Below are 14,858 nucleotides of genomic sequence, written 5' to 3' on the forward strand. Positions count from 1 at the left end.
ACCCACCCCGGCCTGGGAGACGCAGAAGCGGAAAAATATGTACTGCTGAAAGTTGCTCGCGAAGGCTGTTCCTAAGCCGAAGATGGCCAGTCCCAGCAACGACAGCATGATGGTAGGGTAGCGACCCACTCTGTAGGCGTGGAAGAGAGGCTGCCCTAAATCCAGGGACCCTCTTTGGCCCCCCAGCCAGACTCCTGGGCCAGGCCCTGAGTGGTCAGTCCATGGGCTGGAGCACTCAACTTCCCCAGCTTGAGGCTTTCCAACTCCCAACGGCAATGAGGAGGAGGAGGTGGGGCATCCCAGGGGCCAGAGGGAACTCCGGGAGACTCACTTGTCGCTTATGAACCCGAAGATGAGCGACCCGATGAGAAGGCCTGCCAGGAACATGGTCTGCACGATGTCCTTCTTCGGCTCCAGGCCACACACCAGGTCAAACTGGGGGTTAGACACAGGGACTAGCCACCGGCCTCCACCGAGGTCGGCCTTCTAAGACTCAGCTTGGTGGCAGTGGGACCTTCAGCAGAGGAGACCTGGGGCACCTGAGGCTGCCACCTCAGCCCTGTGACCTCTGCATCCCACTGTGCACCTGACAGACGCTGGGCTGAGCCTGCAGAGAGGGGCCAAAGACACAGGCTCAGGGGGAAGTGGATTGGGAGGAGCTGAGCAGAGGGGGGCGTCACCAAAGACCCTTTCCCTGCAGTTGCGGGCCCCATCTGGAGCTTCTCAGTGGGCAGGACTGCGCTCTAAAGGGCCTATAAAGGGCCGGGAACAGGTAGGCTGAGAAACCCTGTAGGAAATACTCCGTACCCTTAGGCTGCTCTCCCCACTCTCGGGGCAGAGCCATGCATACAGAAGCAGGTCCCTGGAGAGAGGGCATACCGTTTACCCAAATACACTCTAGCTTCCTGGCTGAGGCAGGCGGGGCCAAGGCTGGGCAGCAGGTACCCTAACGTTCTACTCAAGGCAGATGGGGCCAGGGCTGGGCAGCAGGTACCCTAACGTTCTACTCTGGCCTTGCCTCTGCAGGGTGACCCCAGGCCAATTGCTTCCCTGCTCAGAGTGTCCCACTTGAGAGAGAGCGAGGGCACATCCCTGGGCCTGTGGGGTAGCTACAGACAGCCCAGGACAAGGCACACCTCATTGATCAGGGACCTCTTCTTGGAGTTAGGATAGATCCACCCATTCTGACATGTGTCCGTGTTGTTGAGGCCAAATTTGATGATCGACTCCAGGTCCCAGGGCACAGGCAAATACATGAGGCACGTCAGGAAGCTGCCGTTGGGCGCTCGGGGCAGGGTCAGATTCATCTGCTCAGCTTCGGACAGGTTGGGGCCCACGGCCAGGATCCAGCTGGTGTTGCAGTAAGGATCCTGGTCTGCAAACACAAAGTAGTCGGCAAGTATGAAGAAGGCCGACAGGATGCTGGGGATGAAGGTGAGGGCCACCAGCCTCCGCTGGAAGGTGCCAAACTCCCCCACCACATCCAGAATGTTGGCGAGCTTGTCATCCTGCTTGACGTCTAAGGCCCTCAGTCTGCGTAATATCGTCTCCAGAGACAGGGAACACATGGATGGCTCATCGTGGTCTGTGCTCCCAGGAGGAGGCTGGGATCTGAGCTCTGCCTCGGCGTTGTTTTCTCCGGCCATCTGTTCGAAGAAAGAATGCAACTCAATTGTTTCCTTTTTCTTTTCTTTTCTTTTTTTAAATTATTTATTTATCCACTCATTTATTTTTTAATTTGACCAGAGAGAGACAGAGAGAGAGAGAGAGAGAGAGGGAAAGTGAGAAAGCAAGCCACCAGGTCCGGGACTCGAACTGTGGTCGGCCATGTGGGAGTGTCCAGCACTTTAACCACCACGCCACCTGCTGGCCCCCTCCTTTTTCTTTTTGCTATAAGAAAGTGAGAAATCACCCCCCAGGGGGGACGGCCACGCTGCAATCCCTTCTCCTCCATCCTCCTCTCGGGATCTTGGGCACACATGCACACACACCCCCGATGTGCGTTTTAAGCTGCTGGGTCCAGGACTTGAACCTTGGTCGACTACATGGGAGTCCAGCGACGTAACTGCTACAGCATCTGCTAGTCCTGATGCAGCTCAGTTTTTCCTGATTGCTTCTCAGACATCGGAGACCAGCATGGGATCCACTGACCCAAGATTGGTCTCAGGCTTGGACCACTGTGGAGTTCAACCATTGTGTTCTAAGTAATCCCCTCCTTTGCTTCTGAAGCATCTTAGTTTTAACTCATTCCCCAGCGGCCCCAGCGGCCCAACCATTCCCGAGTTTTCAGGCAAGTAAGATATTCTTTCCATTAAGTTTTTTTTTTTTTTAATTTTGCCAGAGGGTGTGTGGGCTTGTAGGATAGACAGAGAAAGGGGGAGAAAGCAAGAAAGCACCCCCCGCATGGGGAATGCTCACACCACAATCCCTTCTGCTTCATTTATCTCTCCTTTGGGGATTTCGAGCATGCAGGCACACGCCCCCGGTATGCTTCTCAAACCACCAGGTCTGGGACTCAAACCTCGTGTTTGGCCATGTGGATCCAGCCATCTTAACCACTGGGCCACAGGCTGGCCCCCATTAAGATTTTAATGTCTTAGAATGGGCTGTGCTTCTGTTTGTCGTGAATGACTGTTCTGAAGTGCTCTCCTTCCACATCCCTACGACTGGAACTCGGTTCACACACACTGCAGCGCCACCCGGCTTCTGAAAGGCAGCAGAGGTCTGTCCCCAGGGGCCCTTCCTTCATCAAACAAAGATCTGTCTCCAGCGCGGCCTGAAGCTGGTGCCACGGTAGGAGTTCAGAGCGGTGGGGAGCCCAGGCTGGTGCCTAAGCCCTGGCATAGTAGGACAACCTACAGCAAAGAGGGGCCCTGAGGCCGGTGAGGGGAGAAGGACGGGGAGCAATACAGGCCATGGGGGTGTCACCTGGGAACAGCAGCAAGGAGGGGGAAACTAATTCTGTTCTGAGCCAAAATCCCCAGCCATGCTAAAGTGGTCCTAGGTGGGGGCATCCTTGGCGACCAGCAGAAACAGACGCTCTGAAGGGAGGTTTTTGGCCAATTCGGGCCTGCAAGTAGAAGGTGGTTAAAGGCATTGGACTCTCACATGGCCAACTGCAGTTCGAGTCCTGGATCTGGTGGCTTGCTTTCTCACTTTCTCTCTCTCTCTCACTCTATCCCTCTCTGGTCAAATGAAAATAAATAAATAAATAAATGAGTAAATAAAGTTAAATAAAATCATCCTTAAAGAAAAAAGAAAGTTTTTTTAAAATGCCAATTCAATTCAAATATTAATTGTTATTAGTTAATAAAAATACTGTCAGGAGTCAAAGGATCTTAAACTCTGTTGTTAAGAGGGTTATTTTGGGGGCCAGCAGGTGGCATGGTGGTTTAAGGCATTGGATTCTCACATGGCTGACAGTAGTTCAAGTCCTGGACCTGGCAGTTTGCTTTCTTACTTTCTCTTCTCTCTCTCTCTCTCTCTCTCTTTCTCTCTCACTCTATGGTCAATTACAATATATAGTCAAATAAAGCTGAATAAAATAATTCTTAAAAAAAATGAGGGTTATTTTGTTGTTCAGGAGAATCAAGATTTTGAAGTTATGTTTCCATGATAAAATTCAAAGAATAATCACTCTAATACTACAGCTAGAAAACCACACTGGGAAAAACAAAAGCAGAAACAAAAACATCTCAACCCAGAAAAATGTGAAGGAAAGAGGAAAAAAGATAAGGCAGTTTAGAATAAGTGGACTTCCGGGGCCAGCAGGTGGCATGGTGTTTAAGGACGCTGGACTCCCACATGGCCAACCGCGGGTTGAGTCCCAGACCTTAGCGGCTTGCTTTCCCACTCTCTCTCTCTCTCTCTCGGTCACTCTGTCTCTCCCTGGTCAAATTAAAATAAATAAATAAAGTTAAATAAAATAATTCTTTTTAAAAAAATGTGGACTACAGTAATTATGACTGGCAAAATGATTCAAAATATATTATCACAAGTTACAAGAACTGTCTGGATTGAGCCTGTTAAAAATCAAATGAATACGCTATTTTTAAATAGTGTATTGTAAGTCAGAACAGTATTTCTGTCTGTTGCATTGATGAAATGGTATATAGGGTTCCCTTTCCCTCTTAAAATTGTGATTTCGATGACAATTTGGTCACCCTATAAGAAGGCACACTTAAAGCATAGGATAGGAAAAGGCAGAAAGGAAAAGGAGAGAAAAAGTTACATTAGGCCAACATTAATTTTTTAAAAGTCGAGGTAGCTACATTACTACCGATCAAAATAAAGGATCGTCTGGAATAGAGATATTCACTATCTAAAGATAAAGGACCAGTATATACAGAAAAGTTAGTTTTGGGACCAGCAGTTGGCGTAATGGCTCACACAAAAAAGGTAGTTTTGGGACCAGCAGTTGGCGTAATGGCTATGTTGCTGGACTCCCATGTAGTCGACCGTGGTTCGAGTCCCGGACCTGGCGGCTTAAACTCACGCCGGGCACATGTGTGTGCGTGCCCAAGATCCCAAGAGGAGAATGGAGGAGAAGGGATTGCGGTGTGGCCATCCTCCCTGGGGGGGGGAGGGCGTGATTTCTCGCTTTCTGTCTCTCTGTCTCTCTCTTTCTGGCAAGCGCACGCGCCTTATAGCAAAAACCTCTCAAAAATTCAAATAAAAAAAAGGAAAAAAAGTGAGTTTTAAATATATATGGACCTGATAAATATTTTTAACTGTATGAAACAGCAATGGGCAGAGCGGACAGGAGAAACTGACAGGTGCAAAATCACAATGAGACATTTTAATGCAGCTCTTTCACTAGGTCAGCTATTATCTCTAAAAGCTTAGCAAATATGTAGATTATTTCACTGACAATTAACAAGCTTTAGCTAAGGGCTGCGTATGAAATGCTAACTAGAGAATATTCCCTTTTTCCTCAAGTCTCTCTGGCACATTTTGAAAAACTATGTACGAGACATGGAGCAAGTTTCAACACGTTTCAAAGACTCCGTAACATCACAGGTCTGACTTCTGACTACAAGGCGATTCAATCGGAAGCCAACAGTTTAATAGCTTAATTTAAAATGCGTGTATTTTTTCTTACACTTCTGATATAATCAGATTTGATCTTAGTCTGCAGTCCATCCTGGGCTCCCGCAATCTCCTAAAGATTTTTTTTTTTAATTCTATGCAGTTGGCCAGCAGATGGCGTGGTGGTTAAGGCACTGGACTCGCACATGGCTGCAAATCCCAGATCCAGTAGCCTGAAAAATCATGCTAGGCAGGTGTACCTGCATGCCCAAAATCCTGAGAGAGAATGGCGGAGAAGAGATTGCAGTGTGGCCATCTCCCCTGGGGGATGATCTCTCACTTTCTCTCTCCCTCTCCCTCTCTGTCTCTCTCTGGTAAGCACATGTACCCTACAACAAAAACAAACAAAAACTTGCACACATGGGCCTGGCAGGTGGCATGGTGGTTAAGGCACTGGACTCCCACATGGCTGACTGTCGTTCAAGTCCCAGACCTGGTGACTTGCTTTCTCACTTTCTCTCTCTCTCTGGTCAAGTTAAAAAAATAATAAGTAGGGATCAGCAGGTGGTATGGTGGTTAAGGGCACTCACTGCATGCCCACATGGCTGACTGCAGTTCGAGTCCTGGACCTGGTGGCTTGTTTTCTCACTTTCCCTCTCTCTTTTTCTCACTCTGTCCCCATTGTTTTTTTCTTCTTTTTTTTTGGGAGAGGTTTTTGCTATAAGGCGTGTGCGCTCGCCAGATAGACAGAGACAGAGAGACAGAAAGCGAGAAATCACCCCCCGGGGGGGATGGCCATACCACAATCCCTTCTCCTCCATCCTCCTCTTGGGATCTTGGGCACGCACGCACACGCGCCCGGCGTGAGTTTAAGCCACCGGGTCTGGGACTCGAACCACGGTCGACTATGTGGGAGTCCAGCGACATAGACATTATGCTAACTGCTTGTCCCTCACTCTTTCCTTCTTTAATCAAATAAAATTAAATAAAAAATATTTAAAAAAAAATAAGTCAATTAAAATAAGTCTTTAGAAAAACTCAGATACATTCTCTTTGCGCTGTATAATACTGCAGGTTTTGACAGGTGCATAGATTACATACCCACCGTTAGAGTCTCATACAGAAGTCTCACTGAAACACAACAAATAAATAAAACTCGTGGGCTCCGCGTTCAGCCCACCTCCCCCTCTTAAGCCCCTGATAACTATAGACTTTTCCACTGTGGAGATTGCCTTTTCCAGACGGGCCCCTTTCACTTAGCGGTACACAGTTAAGGTTTGTCCAGGTCTTGCCGTGGCTTTAATAGCATCTTTTTAAAAACCAGTGGATAGTACTCCACTGTATCCCTGTGCCAGTTCGTTTATCCCCTCATCTCCTGAGGAACATCTTGGTCACTTCCAGTGTTTGGCAATTGGGTATAAAACTGTCATAAATATTTGCATGCAGGCTTTTGTGTGGACATACGTTTTCAAAGCAGTTGAGTAACTATCCAGGCGCAAGAATGCTGGGTCGTATGGTAAGACTATGTTTAGCTTTGTAAGAAGCTGGGAAATTGTCTTCCACGCTGTCTGTAACTTTTTGGGGGACAGGGGTGGGGGAGTGAGGGGAGAGGTTTTTGCCATAGGCCACGTGCGCTCACCAGAAAGACAGAGAGACAGAAAGCGAGATATTGTCCCCCGGGGGGATGGCCATACCGCAATCCCTTCTCCTCCATTACTCCTCTCGGGATCTTGGGCATACACTTGGGCATGCACACACATGTACCTGGTGTGAGTTTAAGCCGCCGGGTCCGGGACTCGAACCGGACATAGTCCAGTGACATAGCCATTACGCCAACTGCTGGTCCCGTTAAGGACTTATTTCTTCATGCACAGTACAGTATCATGGTCTTATGAGAACTCAGTGTGTGAGCAAAAGTGTTCTTTTTCTATCTCTTCCTAATGAGCTACTGTTATGTACAATTTTACCTATCTCCAAGTGACCAATGATTGATACCCACAGATTTTCAGATTATAAACCCATCTCCCACAGTCTTCCACATGGAAATTATAAATTCTTTCACTGGCTATGTTAAGATTATCTCTGTTAACTTACAAGATTGTTTGTTGCCTTATTATTTATTTATTTATTTATTTATTTATTTTGGAGAGGTTTTCGCTATAGGGCGCGTGCGCTCGCCAGACAGACAGAGAGAGACATAGAAACAGAAAGCGAGAAATCACCCCCCAGAGGGGATGGTCATGCCGCAATCCCTTCTCCTCCATTCTCCTCTCGGGATCTTGGGCATGCACGCACACGCGCCCGGCGTGAGTTTTAAGCCACCGGGTCTGGGACACGAACCGCGGTCAACTACGTGGGAGTCCAGTGACATAGCCATTACGCTAACTGCTGGTTCCCGTTGCCTTATTTTTTTAATCAATATGTTTGTGTTTTTTTTGGAACTGTAACTCACAATAAAGACTATTCTAGACAATTCAGTGCATATTTGCAGAATTGGAGCAAGTTTGGAGCGAGTTTCAAATGTTCACAACCTAATGTTAAATGTTGAACATGGTCGGGACCAGCAGTTAGCGTAATGGCTATGTCGTTGAACTCCCATGAAGTTGACCGCATTTCGAGTCCCAGACCCGGTGGCTTAAACTCACGCCGGGCACATGTGCGTGCGTGCCCAAGATCCCGAGAGGAGAATGGAGGAGAAAGGATTGCAGCGTGGCCATCCCCCCGTGGGGGGTGATTTCTCGCTTTCTGTCTCTCTGTCTCTCTTTGTCTTTCTGGCGAGCGCACATGCCCTATAGCAAAAAACTCGCAAAAAATAAAAAAATAAAAAAATAAGAGAAATGCAAAGTGAAATTACAATGAGATCATGGCACTCATTTCATTGACAAAACTTGAGAGATCTGACAATATCACATGATGAAGAGACGCCATCTTTCATCCGTTTCTGGCATGATTATTCATAGGCCCACCTTGGAAAATAATTTGCCATTGTCTTATAAACTTGAATATCCCTATACCTTTAGACCCCAGCAATGCTACTCCCAGATATATAGTAAAGGGAAATATTTGTACATTTGATCCAGGAAGTAAGTACCAACATGTCCACGGCAACACGCTTTGAACAGGGAGGAAAAAAGAGTGCAAATTCTCATGAACAGAAGAATGGCTACACTGTGTGGTGTTTGTGTGGAGTGGAACACAAGCCAGCCATGAAAAGAACAAACTGCGGCTCCATCCATCATTCGGAAACCATAATGCTGAGTGAAAACAAAGCAAGCCTCGGAGCACGGATACTGTCTTCTCACAAAGTTTGAAAACAGGGGCACCAGCAGTTAGCATAATGGCTATGTCACTGGACTCCCACGTAGTCGACTGTGGTTCGTGTCCCAGACCCGGTGGCTTAAAACTCACGTCGGGTGCGTGTGCGTGCGTGCCCAAGATCCCGAGAGGAGAATGGAGGAGAAGGGATTGTGGCGCAGCCATCCCCCCTGGGGGGTGATTTCTCGCTTTCTGTCTCTCTGTCTCTCTCTGTCTGTCTGGCGAGCACACACGCCCTATAGCCAAAACCTCTCAAAAAAAAATTTTTTTTTAAATTAAAATAAATAAATAAATTTTGTATTGAAGTTTGGCCAGTGGGACGCGTTCCCATCTGGCGACCACTGGCAAAGCTGAGTGAGGGTCACTTCTTCAGAGTGAGGATCTGCTCTGCTCAGCCCCAAGCCCACCACGTCTGAGTCGTTCCAGCCGGAGGTCCAATTGGGTCTGTCATCATTTGCCTTTTTCACTTGTCTGGGCCTCCTGCCTGGCCCCGGAGTCTGGGATCCCGGATCTCAGCAGGAGTAGCAGGTGCAGACGAGGCAGCACGAAGGGAAGGCACAGGATACGCCTGTGCTGGGTGCTGGGTGGAAGGGGAGAGGCAGGCCAAGTGACAGCCCCCAGAGACGTCTATGGCCGATCCTTACAGCCTGTGAACGTGTCACCTTAGGGTTTCGGCCACTGAGGACCCTGTGCCCAGACTTCACCCTCCTGCTGCCCAGTCTAGCCAGGAGCCAGGTTAGAGCACCCCACTTATTCTCTCTCTTTCCACCTCTCTCTCTCATTTAAAAAAAATGTTTACGCTAACCAGCAGTTAGCGTAATGGCTATGTCGCTGGACTCCCACGTAGTCGACCGCGGTTCGCGTCCCGGACCTGGTGGCTTAAAACTCACGCCGGGCGCGTGTGCGTGCGTGCCCAAGATCCCGAGAGGAGTCCGCTCTCTTCTAAAGTCTTCTGTCTTTCTGATTCTTACCTTTCCTGCTGCCCACGTAGGGTAAGCCGATCAGCAGCCATCTATATTTGAGTTCTGAGTGGCCCGATTCATTTTCATTTTTTGACAATTTTTTTCTTTTCTTTTTCTTTTTTTTTTGTCTTTTTTGTTTGTTTGTTTTTTGTTTTGTTTTGTTTTTTCCCCATCTTCTTTGGTTTTATCTATTCATTTTCTTTTCCTTTTTTTACCTTTCTCACTTTTCTGCTCATCCTCCATACACTGATTTTCTAGATAGGTCTAGGGGCTCAGTAGCCAAATATCTGAGCATTTTTAGGGTCAGATCAATCCTCAGTTTTCATTGAATTAGCTGTGTAAAGAAAATGGTGGGACCAGCAGTTGGCGTAATGGCTATGTCGCTGGACTCCCTTGTAGTCGACTGTGGTTCAAGTCCCGGACCCGGTGGCTTAAACACATGCTGGGCGCGTGTGTGTGCGTGCCCGAGATCCTGAGAAGAGATGGAGGAGAAGGGATTGCATTGTGGCCATATCCCCTGGGGGGGGGGGGGGTTTCTCGGTTTCTTTGTCTCTCTGTCTCTCTCTTTCTGGCGAGCGCACGCGCCCTATAGCATAAACCTCTCCAAAAAAAGGAAGAAAATGGTACTGTGTACAGACCACAGGTCACCTCCTTCTGCATTCCTCTGATTGCCCAGATTTAACACCAAAAAGTAGGAAAAAATGTATAATCCATCAGATGGCCAGAAACCACCGCAGAGGCACAAGAAATATGAGAAACCAAGAAAATATCTCTCCTCTGATGGAAAAAAAGAACTCCTCTTCCTCCAAAGACAATACAAGGGAACTCATGGAAACATCAGAAAAAAAGAATTTAAAATATTCATAGTACAGAGCTAACAGAAATGCAAGAGGATAGAGACAACGAACTCCAGAAGATGCAGGAGAAAAGAGACGCCAGGTTCCAGGAGGTGAGAGAATTCTTGCACGATCTGAAAGAGGAGATACACATCATAAAAAAAATCAAACGGAACTGTTAGAGATGAAGGCTGTAATACAGGAAATCATAACTTCCGTTGAAAGTATCAAAAGCAGATTAGATCATGCAGAAGATTGAATCTCAGATGTAGAAGATAGAACCTCTGACCTAGAAAGAGTCACCAAAAAGACTGACAAAATAACCCCCCAAAAATGAGAATAACATACGAGTAATAGTAGATACTATTAAACACCCAAACATCTGGATCATCAGTATCCCAGAAGGTGAAGAAACTAATAAGGGCATTGATAATCTATTCCATGAAATCCTGGAAAAAAACTTTCCAAACCTAGAGAGGCACTCAAATATCCAGACACAAGAAATAGAAAGCACCCCACATAGAATCGATCCAAGAAGATCTTCCCTGAGGCACATCATAGCCAGACTGACCAAAACCACAGAGACAAGATACTAAAATCAGCAAGAGAGAAACATCAAGCTAACGTCCCCTCATAGGAAACAATGCAAGCAAGGAAAGAATGAGAAAATATATTAAAAGTGTTGAGTGAAAAACAATTCAACCGAGAATATTATATCCAGCAAGATTATCTTTCGTATGGGAAAAGAAAGACAAAAGCATTCTCAGATAAACGAAACCTGAAAGAATTTACCAACACCAGACCAGATCTCAAGAAGTACTGAAGGGAGCGCTATGCCAGGAAAACTAAAGTCAAACACACAAAAATAAGAGTACAAGAAACAACCAAGAGAATGGCCAGCCCAATGGTAGGGACAAGTCCAGAGTTGAATGTTAACTTCCAAGTTGAAATGGAAAGATCAGACCACAGAAACACTGCAAATTCAATAGAAGAGAGATTAGTTACGTGCGTCCGAACTAGGAAATAGAATTTTTTGACTTTAGACTAAAATATTACTGATTTTCTTTGAAGCTTTACTTTCCATATTTAAGGATTTTTGTCTCCTCTTGAATTGTTGATAGGTTCATCTACCTACTATTTGAACTGAATCCTAACCTTGTTTCTGGCTTTAAGTTTTAAGCAAATTTCTCTTAGTGTTTTTTTTATTTTAATCTATTAAAACTAAAACTACTTTTGAAATTAAAAAAATGCATGAAAATATCTATTCATATCTATTCATATCTATTTAGTGACTGCAGTAAGCTATGTTGTGCTTGTGAGGTGCTACTTCATAGTGTGTTGACTTTACTCACTGGGGGTTACACCTAAAGTCTGACATGCATTCATAAATATGTATATATCAGCTGTGCTTGCTATTCAAAGTCTTTAAATTAACTGAGATCTTTAGTGAATTAATAAAATGGGAAGGGGAAGGCATGGAAAACAACTATATGTACCAGAGACAGTGTGGGAGAAGAGTGGGAGTTGGCAGAGGGTGAGAGGCAGGGAATCAAGGGGGGGGGCGGGAGCAAAATATATAAGAAGCAAGAAATCGAAAATTATTTGTTGATAATAACATGTATGGCAATATCCGTGATTGAGCCAACGTACAATGTATACTGGATGGAAAATCTCATTTTGTAGACTGTATGGATGTACAACAAATGACTGTAAATAAATTAATAAATAAATTGGGAAAAAAACAAATAAACAAACAAACAAAAAACAACAAAAGCATGTGACCTTACATGGCAAGGTGGGCATTAAAGTTCCAGGTAAAATAAAGGTTAGTAATCAGTTGACCTTTAAAAAGAATGATTATCCTGAGTTATCTGGGTGGGCAGGACAGTCTCAACCAGAGAAATACAGGGCAAGAAAGACTCACTAGGCCGGTGAGTGAGTGCTGGCTTTGGAGATGGGTGGGACCATGAGCCAAGAAGAGCTGCAGCCTCTAGAAGCCAGGAAAGGCAAGGACACGGGTCCTCCCTAAAGCTTCCAGGAAGGAGCGCAGCCCTGCTGATAGCTTCGTGACACGCATTTCTCACTGCCAGAGGCATAGGCCACAACTTGGTGTTGGTTTAAGCCACTGAAGGTGGCAACTGGTTACAGCAGCAATGGGAATGGAATTTAGTCTTGTGTATGAGGTGAGGACCGTGGAGGGGTGGAGCAGGTAGAGGAGACTCCTGAGAGGGAGGGGAGCTTTGCTCTCCTTGGAGATCGGCTTCCCGGTCAGAGGTGCCAGACTCACCTCCCCCTGCAGGGTCTCCTTCAGGGTGCCCAGTACCACTGACAGTCTGCAAGGCCCCAGTGCACTCACTCCCTCTTCTGATCCCCAAGGTCCCAGGCCAGGCAGATAGGCCCAGGAGATGGGTTCTCAATGCACAAGGAGGACACCGAAACCTGGAAGAGGCCTGGCAGGAGCACACACCACCTGGGGGCAGGACATGGCCGGGGGCCACCCTCGAGAACTCACGCTCTCCATGGGGACAGCCTGCTCCTTCCAGAGACTCCCCCACAGCTGAACAGGCCCAGGCAGGCTCCCGGCCACATCTGTGCTGAGAACGCGGCCCCGCAATCGCCGAGTGTCATCGTAATTGCCACCCTCCACAGCCTTCCGGTACCTCCTCCCTGGAGACAGGACCTCAAGCCAAAGCCAGGGCCCACCTGACCACAATCCAGGCCCAGCCAAAACCTTGGAAGCAGAAGCCTCGGGTTCCACTGGTGTCTGGAGAGTGGTGTCACAATGGGGTGAGGAGGTCCTGGGGCAGGCTGGGAGTGCTGAGGGCAACATTCTATTCCAGAGGCCCGATGGGTCACAGACCCTTGGAGGGAATGGCGTGAGGAGACTGAGCAACTCCCACCAGAGCCAGCCCTGCGCCTTGGGGCAGGCTGTTTTCAACAACCAGAACTCCCACCCTCCCCAGGAGGGCTGCACTCCGCTGAAGAACACCCTCCCACCCCTCCAGACACCACTCAGTTGTCAGCTGCCCTGCAAGCCTCCCCGATCCCATGGCTGGAAATGGCTTGTCCCGCTTTCTCTGTGACTTTGGGGTCCATCATCCCCAAAAGCCAGAGGCTTCTTCTACCCACTGATAGGGACAGAGTGCCAGTCATCATGTTCCGGGAGCAGGTAGGAGGGGATCAGCACACGGCCCAGCACACGGCCCAGGAAGAGGCAGAGACTGGAGGGAAACTGATGGTCCCTTGCTGGGGAAGAGAAGGCTTTGTCCTTTGGAGCAGAGGAGGAAGAAGGCTCTACCTTCAGCTGCCCCCTGGGACAGAGGTGGGAGCAGAGGGAAGGGCCTCACACCAGACTCTCTCTACCATCTTTGCATGGGGCAGTTCTAGCACTGCCGCAGAAGGGAAAGTGGAGGTGGGGATTAAAGATCCTGCAGTGGGCCGACCAGGGTTCAAGTCCTGAATCTGGTGGCTTGCTTTCTCACTTCCTCTCTCTCTCACTCTCACCCTCTGTCTCTCTCTTGTCAAACTAAAAAAAAAAAAAAGAATGAAAAAATAAAATAATTATTTTTTAAAAAATGGATCAAAGATCTAAACCTAACACTCTAAACTATAAAACTACTGCTGGAAAACACTGGTGAAACACTGGGAAACACTGGGGTAGGCAAAGACTTCTTAAATAAACCCCCAAAAGCACAGGCAATAATTCCCAAAATAGACAAGTGGGATCATATCAAATTAAGTTTCTGCACTGCCAAGGACACAGTAATCAATGTGAATCAAGAACCCTCCAAATGGGACAATATTTTTGTCAACTGTTCTTCAGATAAGAGACTAATAACCAGAATACACAGGGAACTCAAGTGGCTCACCTGAAAAAAAAAAAAAAAAAAAAAAAAAAAAAAAAAACAATAAACCTGGAACCAGCAGTTGGCATAATGGCTATGTCACTGGACTCCCATGTAGTCGACTGCAGTTCGAGCCCTAGACCCAGTGGCTTAAACTCACACCGGGGGCATGTGCGTGCATGCCCAAGATCAAGAGGAGAATGGAGGAGAAGGGATTGCAGCGTGACCATCTGCCCTGGGGGGTGATTTCTTGCTTTCTGTCTCTCTGTCTCCATTTTTCTGGCAAGCACGTACACCCTACACCAAAAACCTCTAAAAAAAAATAATAATAATGCAAAACCATAAACGTGATACACCATATTAACAGACAGAAAGATAAAAACCATATGATCATGGGACCAGCAGTTGGCGTAATGGCTATGTCGCTGAACTTCCATGTAGTCAACCGCAGTTTGAGTCTCGGACCCGGTGGCTTAAGCTCATGCCGGGCACGTGTGTGTGCCCAAGATCCCAAGAGGAGAATGGAGGAGAAGGGATTGAGGCATGGTCATCCCCCTGTGGGGTGACTTCTAGCTTCCTGTCTGTTTCTGTCTTTCTGGCGAGTGCACATGCCCTATAGCAAAAACCTCTCCAATAAATAAATAAATACCTAAAAAAAAATATGATGATATCAGTCAATGAAGAAAAAGCATTTGATAAAATACAACACCACTTCATGATTAATACTCTCAGAAAAATTGGCATACAAGGGACATTTCTCAACACCATAAAAGCCATCTATGAAAAACCTATAACTGGGAACCAGCAGTTAGCATAATGGCTATGTCACTGGACTCCCACGTAGTCGACCGCAGTTCGAGTCCCGGACCCGG

General features: G+C 47.1%; 1 protein-coding gene across 1 annotated transcript in view; it reads right to left on the reverse strand.

Moving 5' to 3' along the window:
* Window positions 1-12,896, reverse strand: part of SLC22A14 (solute carrier family 22 member 14) — a 36,248-nt gene extending 23,352 nt beyond the window's left edge. Inside the window, 4 exon segments of the mRNA XM_006168949.1 lie at window positions 3-130; window positions 332-435; window positions 1,137-1,646; window positions 12,802-12,896. Coding sequence (XP_006169011.1) covers window positions 3-130; window positions 332-435; window positions 1,137-1,646 — 742 coding nt within the window. The 5' untranslated portion in view covers window positions 12,802-12,896.
* Between the last annotated feature and the right edge of the window lie 1,962 nt (window positions 12,897-14,858).

Source organism: Tupaia chinensis, unplaced genomic scaffold (assembly GCF_000334495.1).
Source record: "Tupaia chinensis unplaced genomic scaffold, TupChi_1.0 Scaffold146584_1, whole genome shotgun sequence".
Classification (NCBI taxonomy): Eukaryota; Metazoa; Chordata; class Mammalia; order Scandentia; family Tupaiidae; genus Tupaia; species Tupaia belangeri.